Here is a 21,641-nt window from a genome sequence, read left to right as displayed (position 1 = left end):
AGTCACCTAGTCATGTTTCAGAGGCTCCAAATGTCTGCTTTGGTGATGGTCAGCCTTGTGTTGGTATGGAACCTGAGATAGAGTTCGCCATTTCCTTGCTTTGAGTTGTATTCTTAGGCCACCTTTGTATGGAAAGGCCAGGGTCCAGAGCTCAGGGAACCCACCCTTGGCTGGCCACTTATGCCATATACAATACGGGACTCTTGAAGGAGAGGAGGGTCAACATAACACCCAAGCACTCCTCTAACCTAAAATTCAACAAGAGGGAAGGGAAAGTTGGCAAATAGCCAAAAAGCTGTTTGACATCAGGGATTTTTTTCAGCAAATTTGATAGCAGGAATCCCAGTTACTTAGGTGGCTAAGGATGGAGGATTGCCTGATGCCAAGAGTTTAAGACCAGTCTGGGCAACATAGTGAGACCCTATCACTATCTACAAAAAATACAAAAAAATAACTGGGTGTGGTGGTGTATCCCTGCAGTCCCAGCTGCTCAGGAGGCTGAGGCTTGAGCCTCAGGAGTTTGAGGATGTAGTGCCCTATAATCACACTTGTGAATAGCTATTGCACTCCAGCCTGGGCAACAAAGCGAGACTCCATCTCTAAAAATAAAAAAAAAAAATTAAAAATTCTACAGCAGGGTCAACACCCCTTTATTCCATGACTTACCCATATTATGCACAACTTGTCTTCATACCCTGATAACTGTGCATTACCAGCACCATCAATCCTTATGGAAAACCCAAACTACATTTGACATATCTGCATAAGGTACGCAGATTTTCATTAGAAAATTCTTTTTAACTTAAAAGCTTGAGTGGCTGGAGAGCTAAACTCAGCTCCCAAATAACCTGGCTATGTAGAACAATTCATTCTCTGAGGCATTCAGAGTCATGGTTTTAACAGCATGATTATTATGCTAGTCTGCTACATACTAAAACCACTACGTTCTTGTAAACATAGTGCTACGTATGAGTCTGCCTCCAGAGTCCATGTTCATAATTACGATGGAAAACTCACATTATTATTATTAGTATTATTATTATTTTGAGATGGAGTTTCACCCTTGTTCCCAGACTAGAGTGCAATGGCGTGATCTTGGCTCACTGCAACCTCTGCCTCCTCGGTTCAAATGATTCTCCTGCCTCAGCCTCCCGAGTAGCTGGGATTACAGGTATGTGTCATCACGCCTGGCTAATTTTATATTTTTAGTAGAGGTGGGGTTTCTCCATGTTGGTCAGGCTGGTCTCGAACTCCCGACCTCAGGTGATCCACCCACCTCGACCTCCCAAAATGCTGGGATTACAGATGTGAGCCACCACACCTGGCTGTTGTTTTTACTCTATCTTCTAGATGACTCGTATCTCAAAAAAATAGGATAAAACTCCACTGCCACCATCTTAGGAAGCCTGAAGGCCTTGACATGGAACATTTCCAGGTAGCATCTGATAACATTCACAATGAGCTTCTTATATTACACATTATAGCCTACTGAATAGCATGAACAGTTACAGAAGAAATGCATCTTAAAGCATGATATTTAAAACCCGAGTAGGGCCGGCCCATGGAGAATAACCCTAAGAAAGACTGGAACAATTTCCAAATGTCATAGGTGTTAAAATATATATATATATATAAGACAAGAGTGAGCGTTTAGAAATGGCTACGGAGAACAAGTGGAGAATATTCTAGTAGGCAGTTACTGAAAGGGAATAAGAAAAAAGAAAGCAACTTTTAAGGAAGAATTCAGAGGAAAGGGATGAATTGTGAGCATGGCAGAACACCAAACTTGGTTTTTAAACAAAAGCTTTGCCTCACTCACTCCATAATCATCATGGGGGTAAAATTCATAGTAATCCTTGTCTTTTTCCTGCTGATGAAAATTCATACCCTAAATGCATAATCAGCAAAGCTTATGGTGATAAAAGATCACTTGGGACAACTTATTTAAGTAATACTCATTACAGCATCGACCCTGTCCTTAGCAAAAAAGAAGAACTCAGCAGTAATGGAGTATTTTATGACCTAACTGATAATAACAAAAACAGCAACAAAAAGAACCACATTTATTGAGAGCTTATAATTTGTCAGTCATGTTCATAGTGTTTAACGTGCACCCATTTAGTTAACCCTCACAACCGTACCTATCTGTTATCTCCATTTTATAGAAGAAACTGAAGCATTGTCAGCACTCTTGGGAGGCTTTCCTGGGGCTAGGAAGTGGCAGAATGGGCACTCTGCCTCCAGAGCCTGTGCTCCTAACCACTACACAAAATTCAGATTATTTCTTTACTCCATCTTCTAGACGACTCACATCTCAAAAAAACCAGAAAGGCACAATACATAGGAGAAATGTGGTAATGCATGACGTTACTTACCATTGGGGAAAGCTAACACACTGATGATAAGAAAGAAGAAAATAACAGAGAGGATGCCTCTCCAGATGTTGTCTTCTGGAACAGAGTCATCCCTGAAAATAGAAAAACAACATTGAGCATTTACTTTCAGATCCAAATAGAAAACCTAGAGGAAGGAAGACTTCCATGTTCTAAAAACTAGGGGACTGCTACATGTATGACAGGATTGAACATAGGTTCTGAAATAAGAGATTATACAGATCATACAGTACTTCTTAGATCATTATATGTCCAAAAAGGAACTAACAAACTAATGCTGACTGCTAATTTCATAGACCTAATTATAAAACCAGTCTACGTAATCAGACACACTTTACCTTCCAGTGAAGTGCACTTTTAATAGACACCTAACAATTGAATATCTGCCCAGAGGTTATAAATGTGGCCCTCAAAATGCCAGCCTGATCTTTACCAGGGTACTTATGATGCCTTCTGGCTTAGGTAGGGAGGCCCAACATCCAATTTCCAGGAACACCAATTTTTACTTAAGAATGGCTGCACACTGAGGGGACACAATGTCCTTATTCAGACTGACATCACATTATTGACATTGGGAATGATGATGACAACAGTAATAGCTCCCATTTATCTATCCACTGTGTGCCTGGCACTGACCAGGCAGTTTATAAACATTATCTCTAATGATCACAAGTTTGCAAAATGAAGTAGTATCAACTACATTTTACAAAATGAGGTTGCAAAAGTTCAGAAAGATTAAGTAACTTGTCTGAGGTTGTGTAGGTAAGACGTTGCTAAGTTGGCATTCAAAACCAGGTCTGCTAGACACTGAAGACAATGATTGTTCCCCCAAGCCAAGCTGTCTCATGAAAAAATGATCTGTCACCCTAAATCAGCCTGACTTATGTTAGAGGAGGCACAGGGTTGGTATAAGAGACATTGACAGGACACACAATATGTAGGTTACAAATTAAAAGCAAGGTTGAAATTAACAACTGTTGCATAGGAAAAGAAGGTTGATTGTAACTCATATTTTATAATAAATATATTCTGGAAGATTCAAAAAATTAAAATTAAAGATTCAAAAAAATACTGGAAGAAATTGGAGAATTAAAAAAAAAACAAATGAACCTCAAAACAAAACAAAGCAATCAACAATCATGAAGTGGTAAATTCACAAGGCAAAGAAATCTGTAACAAAATCAAAGGAAAAGAGGTAAACTTGGGGAAAAAAATTTATAACTCATATCAAGACAAAAGACTAATTTCCTTAATATGCAAAGCATTTTCCCCAAAATCAACTAACAGGAAGAACAACAAATCAACACAGAAAAACAAACAGAAAAACGGGCAAAGGATATGAAGTTTGTTTACAAAGTAAAAAAGTCTAAATAGAAAAATGGGCAAAGCATATGAAGAGTTTGTTCAGAGAGTAAAAAATCTAACATTCTCAGAAGTGAAAAGACGGTAAGCCTCACTCATGGTAAGTTAAAATAGAGACCATTTTAAAGTCTACCTTACTGAAAAACGGGCAAAGGATATGAAGAGTTTGTTCACAGAGTGAAAAATCGAACGCTCTCAGAAGTGAAAAGATGGTCAGCCTCACTCATGGTAAGTTAAAATAGAGACTATTTTAAAAGCCTACCTTATTGAAAAACGGGCAAAGGACATGAAGAGTTCAGGCAAAGGATGTGAAGGGTTTGTTCACAGAGGAAAAAATCTAAGGCTCTCAGAAGTGAAAAGACGGTCAGCCTCACTCACGGTAAGTTAAAACAGTAATGTTTTTAAAATCTACCTTATTGATAAAGGTAAACCTTTAATGACTGAGCTGGGGAGGATATGAAGAAACAGGAAAATAGGCATATGCTCATACATTCCTGGTAGCAGTATAAATAAATTGTCTTTATGGAGGCAATTTGCCAATATTTTAAGTCTACAAATGCATATACTCTGTGACTCAGCAATTTTACTTTCAGGTATTTATTCTTTAGATAAACTCTCATTCATGCAAAAATGACATATATCCCAGATTGTGCACTATGGCATTACATGTATTCTTAAAAAGTTGGAAGCAATCAAAATGTCCACCAAAAAGAGACTAAGTAAAGAAATTACAGTCCAGTCTTGCAATGGAAAGCTAGGCAGCCATTAAAAAAAACAAGGAAGCAGGCTGGGCGCGGTGGCTCAAGCCTGTAATCCCAGCACTTTGGGAGGCCGAGCGGGCGGATCACGAGGTCAGGAGATCGAGACCATCCTGGCTAATACGGTGAAACCCTGTCTCTACTTAAAAATACAAAAAACTAGCCGGGCGACGAGGCGGGCGCCTGTAGTCCCAGCTACTCGGGAGGCTGAGGCAGGAGAATGGCGTAAAACCCGGAGGCGGAGCTTGCAGTGAGCTGAGATCTGGCCACTGCACTCCAGCCTGGGTGGCAGAGCAAGACTCCGTCTCAAAAAAAAAAAAAAAAAAAACAAGGAAGCTTTTTAAGAATCAACTGATTCATAATAATTTAAAAGATGTCATTAAGTAAATAAAGCAAATTGCAGAATAGTCGGTATAATAAGCAACTACTTGTGCAAAACAAGGTGGGGGAATGTGTATGGGTATGTAGCTTATAATGTATGCTTATACCTGCATAGGATGTCACTGGAAATCCACCCAAAAAATGGTGACACTGGTTTTCTCTAAAGAGGAAAAATGAGGGGTTAGGGAGAAGTATGGAGTATCTTTTATGAATCTTGGATTTCAAGCGATGTGAATACATCATTCTTTTTGAAAACATTAATTAAAATTTTAATTAATGGGTTATTATTAACCACAAATAAATGGCTATGACAAATCAGTAAATTCGTCTCTATTTAAAATTATCTACCAATCAAAATGCTTGAAAATGTACATCAGCACTAAATTTATAACTAAATGTGTAATACATTAGGATATAAAACCAATGAAGGCCGGGCGCGGTGGCTCAAGCCTGTAATCCCAGCACTTTGGGAGGCCGAGACGGGCGGATCACGAGGTCAGGAGATGGAGCCCATCCCGGCAAACACGGTGAAACCCCGTCTCTACTAAAAAAATACAAAAAAACTAGCCAGGCGAGGTGGCGGGCGCCTGTAATCCCAGCTACTCGGGAGGCTGAGGCAGGAGAATGGCGTAAATCCGGGAGGCGGAGCTTGCAGTGAGCTGAGATCCAGCCACTGCACTCCAGCCCGGGCGACAGAGCAAGCCTCCGTCTCAAAAAAAAAACAAAAAACAAAAAAAACCATGAAATGGCAGTTTTGTAAATTTTGAGCAATTTTATTAGAAAAAGAGGATCAAATGGATGGCCTAGTTTCAGAGAGGGGAAACTGTTGATTAAATGGAATAAAATAGTAGTTGGGTCTGGAAAGTTGGCAGTTTTATATTTGTCTAATTAGGAAAAAAATGTATTAATGAAAGACAGTGAGGTCTTTGGATAAACTGAAAATACGCAGTATGGGAAGATCAAACTTCTGCAATCAAAGATTAGGAGATAGGAGATTGAGTTTACGAAGCCATATGAGTCCTATCGGACTAGAGGCCCCAATGTCACACTCTACTGTGAGTTTTGAGAGCAGAGAGGGTGTCCCCACCTCATCTAGAATAGCCCCTTACCCGTCTGTGGTGGTGGTGCACAAAAACAACAGAATCCCTGACAGGTGAGGACGCCAAACTCCCCTCTGGCCACAGGGCAACCTGAGCACACAGGGCCATTCTGTAAGGTCTGCTGTGAGTCCCTCTTCTCTGAACCCCGAATAATCCAGAGATTTAACCACATGCTGAGGTTTCCATAGTTAATCATGAAACAGAACTTGGCTGCAGAGTCCAGATGAGTGGACCCCAAATGAGGGACAAGATCTAGTATCCATGGACGGCCACTATATTCTAGTGGCTTTGCATGTTAGCCCTCTGAATCTTTGTAACACTCTAAAGCAGGAAATGATCATAATCTGCATTTTACTGATAGGGCCTGGCCCCAAAGTACAAGCTCTTTCCCCTACAGCAGACCATACAGTGCAGTGACTGGTACAGGCTGGGGCCAGACCACCAGCCTGTGTGACCCTGGGCAGATTACTTAACCTCTCAGTGTCCCAGTTTACTCCTCAGTAAACAGAGGATGGTAATAGTTCTACCTCATAGGGTTGTGTGAGGATTAAATAACTGAAAACATGTAAAGCACTTAAAACAGTTCCTGGCACAGAGGAAATGTCCGTTATTACCATGAGTTCACAATGTTTAAATGCCCTTCATTTATGTCCACTCATTCCTTCATCCAATTAATGCCTATCATTGGGTAGGGACTCTTTGAGGTCGGAGATGAAGAGACATGGCCCTTATTCTTGTGTGGATCAAGATAAAAAAGGACAATGAGACATTATCTTAGTATAGCCTTGCCCTGAAGGAAATGTTTTTCATATACAGGAACTGTCTCTGACAGACCTCAAAAAAGCCCGGGTATTCACCTGTGATTGGCCCCTTGGTGGGGTTGTAACTGTCTCCTACAGCTTTGTGAGGCTGCAGTGTGGTTCCTGCTTCTCAGGAGAGATCATGACTTGTGGTCTGGGCTGCCCAAACCTCATATTGACTCTTCCTGGTCTAAGGGTACTTGCTCAACTAAGATATTTCGGTTCACAGCAACAAAAAATAAGACTTAAAGCTTTCCATTGTGATGCTGTGTGTGACACCTCTTTGACTTCTTTCCTACTGCAGCTACTAACAACAAAATGCCCCAGTCTGCAGTGCCCTGAACACTCCAAAGAATTTTCACAGCTGGTATTTTATTTAACTGCTCCACAGTTCTGTGAGGGAAGGCAGAGCAAATATTATCTTTGTTTGAAGGATGAGGAAAATTAAGCTCTTGGTTTATCTTGCCCACAGTCACACATAAATAGAGGCAGAGTGGAAGTAGGTATGAGGGCTTCTGGAATGTTGGCTCTAGGTCAAGACTGCTATTATACATTCTCCAATAAGGACACAAACAGACAAGCTTAGGGAGGCAAAGTCTTCCTCGCTCTCTGCTAAACTTAGGAGATGCTCCAGCATACCACCGACCACATATTGTGAAAATACCAAATGTACAGCTTAAAGTAAGAAAGCTCCCTAGGGCACAAGTCCTACCTCATTTTCCCAAGGTAGCTCTGGTGCCTGCCACAATGCCCTGGCACACAGCAGGCATCCACTTGCCATAGTAGGTGGTAAGAATGAGCAAGATGATATGGCAGAGTAGGCCAGTGACTCAGGTAACATGAGTGGGGAGTCTCAGCCTGACCCACAGGGTCCACTGGCAGCGACTTCCCTCTCCCCTTGCAGAGTGTTGGCTACACAGGGCTATTGAGACCATCAGCAAATATCTAAAAGCCCAACAAGTTTTCAAACACCTTGGCTTCTTCTGCAGAGCATTGTTTCAGCTAGGATAGGGAACTACCCAAAGAGACAACGTCTTAACAGCAGGAAAAGTGTCAGGAAAGCCCTGAGTTCAAAAAAAAAAAAAAGTTTGCACTCCAAAGAATTTCTGGACTCTGACTCCGATTCTGTCTCAATTTAATATTTGAGTACAGGAATTTGACCAGAGGAGTGGTAACTTCAAGAAACCAAAGCAAACTCCATTCACTGGCCTACAATCTTTTAGACAAGTCTTTCTCCCTGGGGTCAGGCAGCCAGGAATGTCTAACCTTTATTATGATTCCTAAGGCTTCTAGGTTAATTGTCCCTCTCCTCCTCCCATCTTCTCCCTCATTACCCTTAATATGAGCCCTTGAAATAAAGACCTACAGGTTCATATTTAGATAAGTCACTGTTAAGGATCATCTTTCCCAATAAAAAGTTTAATCCCAGGTTACACGGTAGACCAATGTTAAGTAGCTTAGGTATTACCTTTAATACCACATTCATCTATTTTATAGAAAGTTATGATCCTCATCAAGAATTATGGGTGAGATATCAACTAAAGGAAAAGAAAGGTGATTTTAAAGTTCTTATTGAATAAATGATTTCATGCATTCCATTCATTCAGCATTTACTGGATGTCTATCCTGGGATGATTAAGATTACTGGCCTCAAGAAGCTGACACAGAAACAAATATTATGACATGTGAGATACAATAATAAATATTTGGAAGGACATAAACATTTCTTCCTCTGTGCTTCTTGGAACAATTGAGAAAGGTATCTTGGAGGGGAACCATCCAAATGGATTGTGAAGGACGCCAAGGGTGGCATCATGTGTGGGCAGGAGGTGGCGGGAGGTGCCTTCCAGTCTGAGAGATGGCAGCCCTGCCTATGTGTGGGACATGTAAGCTGTCAGGGCATGTTGGGTGTTGGCTGTTGGGTGTGCTGTGTATGGAGGGAGGGAAACAGGTGGGAAAGTAGACTTACTCCATTACAAAGGACCCTGGAGTCCAGCTAGTACTTTCTTATACGTGACAGGCATCTACTGAAATACCAATGTCAACTAGCTTTGGTGTTATCTTTCATACCATACTAATTTCATTTTATGGAAAGTCACAATCCTTGTGAAGAATTACAGCTAAGTTATCAATTAAAGCAGGAGAAAGGTTATATGTTTTAAAGTATTTATTGGCTAAAGGAGAATTTTAAACAGGGAAAGATGGGACCATGATTTTGTCTAAAAAGATTACAGGGGCAGCACTAGAGGGAGGGGGAGCCAGGGCCTGGGAGTCAGCTATCCCAAAGGGTTGGAAGTTTGCTGAGCAAAGGTTTGGGAATGGAAAGAGAACAGTCCCGAAAGCTGTAAAGGCCCAATCAGACCTGCTGAAGATAAACCAGATGGTGAACTCCAGGTTGGGAGAAACCTAGGCTAGAGGCAACGAGGACTATGAACTGTTGAATTGAATTAAATGGGATGCCAGGGCTGAGGAAGCAGTGCAGGCTGACTGGACTAGTCTTGGTTTTGGGATTAGTTAAGGCTGAAAAACTGTAACTTCTCTACAGAAATCTGGGGCAATAGGAATGATGTCACAAGATAAATTGTGTTCCATCTGGTAATAGAACTACATCTAAAATGCTAAACACAGTTTATTCACAACAGATGAACTTGAATTAAGGCTGCTTACTAAAGAGGAGTCTGAAAGGCAGCAGTTCCTAGGTATATAATCTCTGTGAGCTGAGGCATCATCTAAGCCAAATAAATATTTAAGTCACCCAAGTACCCATTCACTGCAGAAGACCCCAAAGAAATATATGGCACATTTCCCCCCCTTTAATAAATTAGAAATTGTATTATGGACATAAAACTCTGGAAATAAGAAAAAATATAAAACATTAAATTCAATAAGAAATTTAATTCAAATAGTAACCAGGGAAAAGAAATGTTAACAATCATTGATAACTGGACCTCAGGTGCAACCTGACACAATGCTCACCTCCAGGGCTGGTTTAATCCTAGCCCATAATGGCTAGTTAGCACTTAACATTGCTAGTGTCAGGGAACAAGGGCATGCAGGGCTTTTGTTGCTGGGAGAGAAGGAACATGATGTATACAAACGAAACAGGATCAAAACAACTGAATCAGCAGTATCAGGGGACATTTTCTACTGGCAATTTATGTGGTCAAGAGGGAAAGAACAGGGAAGGCTAGCAAGTATCCATAAGCAATGCAATACAGGTGGCCAGAAGTATGCCTCAATGATATGATGGTGAACTGGAGTTCCAAAGCCAATAAGGGAAATTAAGTAAAAATCATTATTAACAAATCAATCAATCAATCAATCAATCAGTCTGTCTGTCCATTTCCCTGTCCTTGTCTGTCTCCTTAGTTCTAAATCGAGGAGAAATGAAGCATAGACAAATTGATGATCACTTAAGTACACAAATCCGCAGAAAGGCAATCTCCTCTAGGTAAGTAACCATTTTTGTTGGACAAGTGCTAACAAAGGCTGATTCTACTGTTTAATGGCAGATGCCTCTTAAGGAGAGGTGGGCTTCTTTGAATGTGAATTAATAGATTCTGGTGTTTTCTAAATCTAAAGCTTGAGTTTTTCAAACTAAAGGCATTCAGTATTTCCAAGTTTACCAACATCTAAATGCAGAGTAAATATGAGGGTATCTTAAAGGTAATTATTATACTCTGAGCTTGAGACAAAAGTTTTCCTTGCCCTACTTTGGCTAACAAACTTCTAAGACATATGCATAAGCATTTATTTATAAAAATACTATTTATGTTTTAATAGAGATGGGGTCTTGCTGTGTTAGCCAGGTTGATCTTGGACGCTTGGCCTCAGCAGTCCTCCCACTTTGGCTTCCCAAAGTGCTGGGATTACCGGTATAAGCCATTGTGCCCAGCCTACTTATTCTAAAATGTGGGAAAATAAGTTTTTGGTTTTCTTTTGAGACAGAGTCTCACTCTGTTGAGTGAGTAGGGTGGAGGCTGGAGTGTGGTGGCATGATCACAGCTCACTGCAACCTCTGCCTCCTAGGCTCAGGTAATCCTCTTACCTCAGCCTCCAGGTGCATGCCACCACGCCCAGCTAATTTTTGTTTTGTTTTGTTTTGTTTGTAGAGATAGGGTTTCACCATGTTGCCCAGGCTAGAAATGAGCTTTTTCAAATAGGAAAATGATTAGGTAGTATCTAACTTTACTTTTAATGATGGTGATAAAGACACGAGATTTAAACACTATGGTTTAACAGGGAATTGGTCTAAGGGCCATCTAACAAAAGAACTACTTGACAAATCCACACTTGTCTCAGACTTCAGTGCAAGGTATCTAATCCTCTGTAATCTTTAATTCTTGCTGGATCTCTGAAGCATGAGACAGTACCCAAGCACTGTTTCTCACATACTCGTTATATGACATCCCAAAAGTATCCTATCTCCTTGTTCTCTTAGACAACCAGTCTTTGCAAAACAAACTTTAAGACATATTTTTTAAGTTTTACTGAAAGAATTGCACTGAACAATTGTCCAACTAAAATCCTTATAAAATAAATATAAGGTACTGGAGTTAATCATTACAAAAGAGCACAGGATAAATTCTCATTTAAGAAGTCGTTACTTTCCATCTTTATGGAGGAAGATAGAGCTATCATTGTAATGCCCCACTTAAGAGTGACAAATCATTACAAAAAATGAGTAAGATTTAGTAAGTACTAATTCTATTAATGGTGCTTATGATTTCATATAAAGTGAAACTTGTTATTAATTCATTATGTGATTTCTGTCTCTTTATGAAATTAGTGGAAGAAATAAAATTGTTAACATTTTTGGACGAAGCCACAGTCTGAGGTTCAGATTATGGTTCTTCTATTATTTTGGACAAGCTGTTAAAATTCATATTCAATTCTTATACTTTCACTGCTGCAATTTATTGACTGCCTTGACAGAATATGATGTAAAAAGAAATTTCAGAAGAATGTGACTTTTTATATCAGAATAGAGGAAGAGAAATCTATTTAAGGACCTAGAATCATTATTTAAAACAAAATACCATAATTATTTTTCTAATTTCCAGAGAAACTCCCTCACTAATTTCATTATTTCAAACCCACACATAAGATGAAGTTAAACTGAAGCTAACATGAAACAGGTATGTATGTTACCTAATGTCCATTTTTCCAATGCTTTTATCCTTCTCAATTACAGAGCATACGACATCCTCATTCAATAACAAATATAACTTAGAAGACAGTAGCATACAATGAAATAACATTATAATAACCACTAATGTTTATTAAGCACTTAATACTTCCCATGCACTGAGCTAAACACAGATTATCTAAAAAGATGAACTTAATCCTCATGACAGATAATCCTGACAGATTAATGTATTGATATTTTCATTTTACACATAGATAAGGAAACTGAGGCCTAGCAAAAGTATGTGGCCACACAGCTATTAAGAGATAAAATCAGGCAACATAATGAAGTATTTGAAAGTAACCATAGTTAGGGATATGACTAATTTCTCTCCAAAGCTAGAAATATGTCTGGTCAGGTACTGTGGAAAGGTCTAGTCTTATCCTGCTGCATAGCCTTAGCAGATTTTATAGTAATAGTGGCAAGATCCCTCAATATTAAAGAGTAAGTAATTGTTAAGCTTTATACCTTTAGGTAGATTGTCTCAAAAGGATAAACACTTACATAACAAGAACCAAGAGTCAAGTGAATCCCAGAGGTAAGGAAAAAGTGTGATGTGGGAGGATACTAGTTTTATGAGGATTTGAAAAACTGCAGTTATTCCCAAGGGAGGCACCACCAGCACTTGTGCGTGTGTACGCAAACGACTGTGTAGAAGACAATTCACTTTATGTTGTACAGCGCTGTCACATATGTCACAATACATTTAGTATCCTTTAACTGTTCCCCCTCCCAAATACTAGAAGTTCTCTCAATCCCTGTGACTACCCAATATATATATATATCCCTGCACATGTTCTGCTGACCCTGACAGAGAACCTTGATTGCTGGATAAAATTGCTGGGAGAGAAGTAACTGACATGAATTGTACATTGTGTTCCAGGGACTCTGCTAAACGCATTCACACACATTCATTTAATTTTCATAACCCTATATAAGTGGATATTTCATCCCCATTTTACAAGTGTGGCCCCTGAGGCTCAGAGCAAGGTTATGCGACTTAACTAAGGACACACAGCCAGGTTTGAAAACAACAGTATGGCTCAAAAACTACACTACTCTAAGTTGGCCTTTTAAGCCATAATGGTGAGGGAGGCGTGACTTCCCTTTCTTTAAAGAGGTTCATTCAGAAAGTATAAATCCTTCTAAGTAGGAACCGCGGTGTGTACCTCCTTATGAACCAAGGATGAATTAGTTCCCTAGGTTAGGAATAAGGGGCCACAGGCGCAGTGCCACAGAGTTACATGAGGTGTGTTCAAGGTTCGGGCTGGGCAGCTCCTCTGAACAGGTATATATTAGAATGTGTGTGTATGTTTTCCGGGGAATAATAGAGATGTGTTATGCTGTGTGAGGTTTATGTGTTTCATTTAACACACAGCAGTTAGTATACACCAGGCACCATTAAAATTGCTGGACAGGATCACATTTCAGCACGTATGTTAGGAAATGAGTGAGCAGGGTATGCACTGCGTGATGTGTGGCGGGCTGGTGTCTGTGCAGTCATGTACCCAGATGATGGGTATTGGGCTGTGCTGGAAAGGAAAGGTCCGCTGTGATGTGTGTGTTTAGAGTGGCAGTTTGTGCCATGGTACAGATGGTAGTGTTTGAGGCTGGGGGAAGGGTTATGCTGGATGGATGACTTGTGTGCAATGCATACGGGAAGTGCTGCACAGGAAAGACCGTGTATGTAGCACACATGTGCATTTTTTATGTGTTACGGATAGTGCCGAATACCGGAGTTCCTCAGGAAGGGATCTAGGCTGTGTCCTGGGCCTGTGTATGGTGCCTGTAGGCGCTGTGGATTGGGGTGCTTTATATGTGTAGCGATGTGTGCTGAAAGTGGTGCATACGAGATGATTCATGCGGTGTGCTGGGTAGGGACGGGGGCTGGAACGGTGCAGAGGAGGGGCCCGCGTCGTGATGTTGTGTGGAGCGATGCTGAGTGCGGTGGGTGGGGGGGGTGATCGTGCTAGGTGACTCGCGTGCGTTCACCGTGTAACCGGAGGTGCTGTATGGAGAAGGGACACTGAGGGGTGGGGGAGCAGGCTAGCGTACTGTGTGACACCGGGCGGGCGGAGGGGCTGCGTGGGCGGCGGGCTGCCAATACGTGTGAGTGGAGCAGCCAGCCCGCTTCCTCACCCAAAGCCATGCCGGGCCACCCTCCCCGCCACCCTGCCTCCCGCCTCTTGCCTAGCCCTTGGACGCGCCCCCGGCGCGGCCAGGCCGCCCCACCTGGTAAAGGCGAAGTACATGAGGCTGACGATGGTGAAGCTGAGCAGGGTGATGGTATGCGGCCGGTAGAAGAAGTCAATGGTGATGTCCTCCACTTGCTGCTCGTTGATCATCCGGAAATGCATTTTGTAGTTCACATCATCCTTGCTTAGGGTCCGGCTCCCCACGCAGGACGCCATGGCCCGCCTCCCCGTCCTGCCGCGGTGGCGGCGGCCCCAGCCCGCGGAGGCCGGGACCCCGGGGGTGACTAGCCACAGTGGGCTAAAAGCCGGACGGCGAAGCCGGGTCTGGCGCCCAGCAAAGGCTGGGAGCGGAGGGAAGGACAGGAGCGAGAGGGCGGGGTCGCGGCGCCGCCACCGCGGCCTGGGGCAGGGGGCGCCGCCGGCCGTCCCCACGCTGTCATCCTGGCTGAGGCATCTCTACGCACTCGAGAAGCCTTCAGACTCCAAGTCCACAGGACTTCAAGGGAGTAGCGAGCCGGAGAAGGCTATCTGCGGCCCCTGGCTGACTCTTTTCCGCGCACGTAGCCCGCTGTCTCCCCACGCAGCGCGGCACATGGTCTCGCCCACTCCGGCCGCAGCCCACGTGGGCCGGGGAGCGCGGCTGCGCTGGGCCGGGCAGGCTGAGGAGCCGGCGAGCGGCGCTGCTGGACTGGGCGTGCGGCCCAGCGAGTCGGTAGGTCCCGGGGTCACCCGCTACGGGGCGCAGGCCTCGCCACAGGTAAAGCAGGAGCTGTCTCAGCGCGAGGATCGCGGTCCTGGCAGGGGTTCAGGTTCCGGCGCACCCGCGTCCAGACCGCGCCCCAAGGCCTCAAGGGCCTTTAGGTTTTCGCAGCCCAGTCGAAGGTGATTGGTTTTGTTTTGTGTTTTTCCCTGGCTGGTGTGAAAACTCAACCATGTTGACTAATTAGCGTGGTGTGAGAAGCCTCAGGAGGGGGCTCTGCCTTCCTGCGGAAGTTTAGGGGAACTGAAATGGGCTTAAATGGCCTAGGAAGTATTGAGAGGCCCTTTATTAGGAAGCTACCCCCATACCTCCCTTTCTTTCCTGATTTCATTTATAGCCTTTCATAGGTAGAAATCTTGAACCCTATTTCAGTGCCTTTTTCTAGCGAAGCACTAGGCAGCCATTGAGAACCGTATATATGAATTGTTAATAGACTTCAGAGTTTCTTTAAGGGTTTTCTGTAATTTTCCTGATGAAAGGAACTTGTTAGAAGACTTCCGGTTACCACCTCACAGGGCTTTTATACACATCTGCACATCCCCTACCCACTTTTGCATACTGTGTAAGCCAGTGAGTTAACTGTACTTGCCATTGATTTATTTCCATTCCGCAAGCATTAGAGCAGTACAAGGCTCTGGGAGAGTGGAGAATAGTCCCTGGAAGGGTGGATCCAGGGATGAGACCCAGCCTTGCTCTCGTGAATGAACAATTAATCAATTGTTAAGATGTTTAGGCAGCAATGAAATAATATGGAGAAGATAGTGCACTTGTAAATAAAAATGCAAGGATAAACATTAGTTGTATGCACAAAGATCTTTTAATGACGGGATGAAATTTGAAAGTGAATCTTCCTGATGTTTAAGGGGTATTGAGTGTGGAAAGGCTTCAGGATGAATTTGGGATTTCAGAAGTTTGAAGTAGGATGAAGTGCTTAGACGTCAAAAAATGTTAGAGCTGATAGGGGCCTTAAGAATCATCATATTGTACCCTTAGCCTTTTAAAAAAGCATTATTTGAAGAATGGTTATTGACCCCACACCCACCCCACATCATGGGCTAGACATTTTGTTACACTGCTGCCAGAAACAGCCTTGTCAAGGTAGCACAACCGAAGTCTTCTGGCTTCCAATTTAGTGCCCTTATGACTACTGTGCAGAGAATGAATGTTGTAGGTTTGAGGGAAAACTTGGCACATTTGGAAGCCCATTTCCTACCAAAATCTAACAGAAACCACCTATCCCAGCAGGTTATTGTGAATACTTATTTCTTTTCTAAAATCATCGCAAAAATAATTTCTTTTCTAAATACATCGCAAAATGGGCCGAGCGCAGTGGCTTACGCCTGTAATCCCAGCACTTTGGGAAGCCGAGGTGGGTGGATCATGTGAGATCAGGAGTTCGAGGCCAGCCTGGTCAACATGGTGAAACCCCATCTCTATAAACATACAAAAAAGTAGCCAGGTGTAGTGGCGGGCACGGGTAATCCCAGCTACCGGGGAGGCTGAGGCAGCTGCCGAGAATCGCTTGAACCCAGGAGGCAGAGGTTGCAGTAAGCCGAGATGGTCCCATTGCACTCCAGCCTGGGCGACAAGGGCGAAACTCCGTCTCAGAAATAAATAAATAAATAAATAATAATAATAAATAATTGCAGGATGAAAGGAGACTTTCACTTTCGTAAAATCTCTTTCAGCAAACTTCCCAAAACTACACATCTCCAAGAGGAGATTAGACCCTCAAGTATATGGTCTAATTTAGAGCATAAAACAAGCCGAATTCCACTATGTGGAAAAACAAAGTATAAAGTTGTAGGCTGCAATTAATTCAGCAGAATTCATTTGTATTTGGTTGTGTAATCAATAATAATGGCTAACATTTATTGAGCATTTCTTATATCCTGACTCTATCCTGTGTTTTATATGGATAATGTTATTTAATGTAAGATTATATGCATCAAATTTACCTTTCTTATTAGCTGGCTAAATATAAATCCCTTCATATTCCTGGAGTTTAACATAGCACTAGCCTTTCCTGATAAGAATCTTTTTGAAAACTACTTTTTCAGTCAAAATATACAGGTATTAATTGCTGGTTGCTTATTTATTTCTGTTACTTGGTTTTGTTTGCTAGTTTTGACCTTTTCTTTTTGAAGGCTTTTTTCTTCCTACAGTGAAACAAAACTTGACAAAACTGATTTTGTTCACTTCCCTTTGGAAGAACAGCTTTATCTGTGAAGTAATCAACAGTATTCAGCCCTGAGAATGAAGCAAGAAACTGCTTTCCCTGTTCTATATATCAATAATAATAATTTGATGATTCATGTAGGACACAGTAGATTTCTGTTTTTTCATTTTGGGACAAATTTATATACATAAAATATAAAATGCATTTGAATAATTCAGTGTTACTTTGATCAGCAATCTGCTGCAGAAACATCCTTCACACCAAATTTCAAGAACACTTAATTGCATCAGCTTATTCTCTTTAAATTATTAAATTAACAGATTAGTGAGGTCTGCTGTCATTTGAACATTTGCAGATTTTTGTTTTAAGTATTTTTCTTACACCAGTGATGTTGCATTGTTTTTAAATTGTAAAGTATATCTTTATTTTTCCACTCAGAAGTTCCTCTCTGTTGGTTTGTAACTGAGATTGCCTTGTTGTTGGATTTTCCTGTGCATAAGAAACATCTCACTACTTTAGACTAACTATATTTAAACACCTTTCATTTAGAAAAAAATGATTTCCAGTTTATTTTTTTGTTGTTTGAATACTATTTTAAACATTTAAGTAAATTAAATTTCTCTTCTTTTGACGGTTATATTTTTCCTTTGTAGACTAAGAAAAATGGCTTTGTCAGCCCAACAGATACCCAGGTGGTTTAACTCAGCTAAGTTGAGGAGCCTCATTAATGCTGCACAACTCACAAAATGTTTTACTAGACCAGGGAGAACGTTGTTACATGGCTTTTCTGCTCAGCCTCAGATATCCTCTGACAATTGCTTTCTCCAGTGGGGATTTAAGACTTACAAGACTTCCTCCTTATGGAATAGTTCCCAGTCTACTAGCTCAAGTAGTCAAGAGAATAATTCTACCCAAAGCAGTCTGCTTCCTTCCATGGATGAACAGTCACAGAAGACACAAAAGATACCCAGCTTTGATTCTGAGCTGTTTCTAGAAGGTAATTCTGAACTTTCAGAAAAGTCTTCCTTTCTCTACTTTGGCCATTTGAACAAGCTACCTGTTTACATTCTGCTAGCCCATTTCAGGTAATATTTTGTACCAAGAAAGAAAAAGAATAATACCGGTTCTATTGATGAACTTCTATCATGCCTTTATTTTACTGGCTAAGAAAAAAAGTTCGTGGGCTAACTTGTGTTTATAGCTACACATATAAAACATTTGCTTTCTAAATTTTTTTTTGAGACGGAGTCTTGCTCTGTCGCCCGGGCTGGAGTGCAGTGGCCAGATCTCAGCTCACTGCAAGCTCCGCCTCCCGGGTTTACGCCATTCTCCTGCCTCAGCCTTCGGAGTAGCTGGGACTACAGGCACCCACCACCTCGCCCGGCTAGTTTTTTGTATTTTTAGTAGAGACGGGGTTTCACCGTGTTAGCCAGGATGGTCTCGATCTTCTGACCTCGTGATCCACCCGTCTCAGCCTCCCAAAGTGCTGGGATTACAGGTTTGAGCCACCGCGCCCGGCGTTTAGATTCTTAAAACAAAATTATTCTAGTGGTAATTAGTTTTATTAGGGTATAATTATATCAAGTAAAATTCATCTTGTGGGATATACAGTTCTATGAATTTTGACATATGCATTTAGTGTCTAACAACTACTGCAATCAACAAATAAAACCGTTATATTACTCCAGAAAGTGCCCTCATGTCACTTTTTAGTCAGTCCTCTCCTTCCTATGGGTCCTATTCTAGGAATATTTCACTGGTAATGAAATAATATAAGGTTAAGTAGAAATATGAAGGAAAGAGAGCTGGGGAGAGGGCAGGGAGGAGATGCTGGCTATAAATGATGAGAAAGGCTATTTAATGATTAGAGGCAAAAAACAGAACAAGAGATCACAGACCTGATTCCTTAGCTTAAGGTATTGTGTAGTTCTAAGTGTCTTCCGTACTGCATTTGATTTTAAAAAAACAAAAACAACTTCAGAATCAGCGCTGTACTAGAGAGAGTCACATCTCCTGTAGAGAGGACTACAGGTTGTAGAAACAATCATAGAAGCCCTCTTAAAGATGTATTTGAGGGTAACTTGAAGGGGAGGGCATTGGGTCAAAACAAAGACTTTCAGGATATGATTACTTTAATCCATGCAATTCAGACTGTTGGCATAAGTGTACTTTAGGCCAAGTTAACAGGCTGTGGTAAACTCCATCTCTTTCAAAATGCGCTTGAAAGTTAGGTAATCTTTAGCATTCTCACCTACTGATTAAGTGAAGGAAAGGCATTGTGTGCTTTGAAATTTACCAACAAATTTCTAATCTTGGAGGAACAGTAGTTAGTCTGTCTAAATAGTTGTAACCTTACCTCTTAAAAGGTGAAAAATTGGGGTCTTCTTGATTGTTTAATTCTAAAATGATCCCGAGATTTAACCCTTGAAAGAAGCAAACAAGGGAAGAGCCGGTCTTTGTAGAAATAGTTTTAAGTGTGCATATTAGAGCACTAATTTGTTTCTCTCTTTCAAAGAACTGGATGAATTGCCTCCATTGTCTCCAATGCAGCCAATTTCAGAGGAAGAGGCTATTCAGATTATTGCAGACCCTCCATTGCCACCAGCTTCATTCACACTTCGAGACTATGTGGATCATTCTGAGACTCTGCAGAAGTTAGTTCTTCTAGGTAAGTTTGACTAAACTACAAGTACTTTTTGTATATACTCTTCATTACTTTTTTTACTTTTTTAAATTAACAATTTAATCTATACTAAGTAGTATACAAACATAAGCAAAAGTCAAATAGTATAAAAAGGCTTCTAGTGAGAAACTGTATCCCCTGCCTCATCCTTGCTGATCTTGCATCCTATTCCCGAGATGTATCTACTTAACTTGTATCACGGTTTCTGTTTGTGTTCAACCTCCTCATTTTAAAATAATTGTTTATAGTGCTGTTATTTGATTCATCAGCTTTAGACATCATTTGATCTCTTGTATGTACACATGTACTTTTCCTGTATTCTTTTCAATTCTCCTAATATAAATTACAATTTTAGATCAATCATTAGTAGTTAAATTATGACTATAAATATTGCTATCTGCCCTAACAAGAAGTATGCTATCATTATTTACCTTCCTGTACAACTTTTCATTTTTCCGGCATTAATATTGCCTTGTTCTTCATTTGATGAATTGTTTTGTTTGTTTGTTTCTGGGGTTAAACTTTTCCATACCTTCCAATAGCCGCTCAGGACAGTTTTTCCCAGGTAACCCTATCAGATGATGTATTCCATTTTTCCAGAGTGGAATGTTCCCTGCTTGCCCCACTACCCTGACCTCCTTCCTGAAGCCACTGTCCTCCTGATTTGGATGGTTTCTCTCTAGGCCTACTCTATAGCTGTCTTCGCTTGTTGACCATTAGGTTGCACTTGGATCTGGATAGCTGAAGGGAGCCAGGGGATCTCCCTCCAAACTTTAATTTAGTCATCTTATTTTTAGTCTGGCATTTTATTACAAACTTTTGCTTTCCTCATTTTCTCTGGGTTTGGTACTTCTCATACTTGATTTTCCCAGATAATGAATCTCCTTTCTCCTGGTGCATTGAGAGGAACTGGATTTGGGGGGGTCAGATTTCTCCACACCGAATCCCCCAGTTTTTAGTCTGCACCTCACCTCTAATCTCTCAGATTTCTAGGGACTACAATTTTGGAGACTTTGGAGTTTTTCGTGGTTCTGATCACTTACCACTTGCCAGATTCTCATTTGCAAGCATTTCAGTGTCATCTTTCTCCTCTCTGATAAGGCTGTTGCCATGCCTTCATCTGTTTTCAGATATGTGGGGATATAATCTCGTTTCCTCAAAGAAGGATCTTATTTTTTGTTTCTCATTCCTCGTATTTTTGGGAGGTGATTTTTAACAGGAAAGGAAAAAGAAAAACCTTTGCTCTGTTAGAAACTTTGGGAGTCATCCTTGATTTTTTTTTTTTTTTTTTTTTTTTTCAGATGGAGTCTTACTATGTCTCCCAGGCTGGAGTGCAGTGGCACCATCTCAGCTCACTGCAACCTGCCTCCCAGGTTCAAGCGATTCTCCCACTTCAGCCTCCCTAGTAGCTGGGATTACAGGCATGTGCCACCAGGCCGGGCTATTTTTTTATTTTTAGTAGAGACGAGGTTTCACCCTATTGGCCAGGCTGATCTTGAACTCTTGGCCTCAAGCAATCTGCCTGCCTGGGCCTCCCAAAGTGCTGAGATTATAGGCATGAGCCACTGCACTCAGCCTATCCTTGATTCTTATTGCTTTTGTCCCCTCCCTCTTTACATCTAATTTAACACCTTATCCTATGGATGCTACCCTCTCTATTTGTTTCAAATCTGTCCACTTCTGTCATCCCTTAGTCACTACCTTGTTTAGGTCCTCATTTGTCACTGAGTGGCTGCAGGAGCCTCCTATCTTGATAGTCTTCTCCTCAGCAGTATTGGCTCTGATATCTTTACAGTTTTAGTGTTCTTTCTGAAATGCAGATCTAAGTCAGTGACCTACTTA

At 41.4% G+C, this 21,641-nt stretch overlaps 2 protein-coding genes across 8 annotated transcripts in view; one reads left to right on the top strand and one right to left on the bottom strand.

Moving 5' to 3' along the window:
• Nucleotides 1-14,749, bottom strand: part of PTDSS1 (phosphatidylserine synthase 1) — a 104,332-nt gene extending 89,583 nt beyond the window's left edge. The window contains exons 1-2 of one of the 3 annotated variants that reach the window (XM_033203210.1): nt 14,215-14,749; nt 2,376-2,467 (exon numbers count right to left, since the gene is read on the bottom strand). In XM_033203210.1, the coding sequence (XP_033059101.1) occupies nt 2,376-2,467; nt 14,215-14,393 (271 nt within the window). In that variant the 5' untranslated portion in view covers nt 14,394-14,749. The remainder of the gene's footprint in view (nt 1-2,375; nt 2,468-14,214) is intronic. The other 2 variants (XM_033203212.1, XM_033203211.1) reach the window with 2 other exon arrangements.
• Nucleotides 3,842-21,641, top strand: part of MTERF3 (mitochondrial transcription termination factor 3) — a 34,489-nt gene continuing 16,689 nt past the window's right edge. For 2 of the 5 annotated variants that reach the window (XM_033203217.1, XM_033203213.1), the window contains exons 1-3: nt 14,795-14,934; nt 17,770-18,113; nt 19,632-19,784. In XM_033203217.1, the coding sequence (XP_033059108.1) occupies nt 17,780-18,113; nt 19,632-19,784 (487 nt within the window). In that variant the 5' untranslated portion in view covers nt 14,795-14,934; nt 17,770-17,779. Of the gene's footprint in view, nt 3,984-8,401; nt 8,554-10,163; nt 10,246-11,857; nt 11,933-14,794; nt 15,060-17,769; nt 18,114-19,631; nt 19,785-21,641 lie in introns of those variants that run through there. The other 3 variants (XM_033203215.1, XM_033203214.1, XM_033203216.1) reach the window with 3 other exon arrangements.

Source organism: Trachypithecus francoisi, unplaced genomic scaffold, assembly GCF_009764315.1.
Source record: "Trachypithecus francoisi isolate TF-2019V2 unplaced genomic scaffold, Tfra_2.0 Lachesis_group7, whole genome shotgun sequence".
Classification (NCBI taxonomy): domain Eukaryota; kingdom Metazoa; phylum Chordata; class Mammalia; order Primates; family Cercopithecidae; genus Trachypithecus; species Trachypithecus francoisi.
The sequence above is the reverse complement of the archived record's forward strand: the minus strand, read 5'-3'. Positions and strand labels throughout refer to the sequence as shown.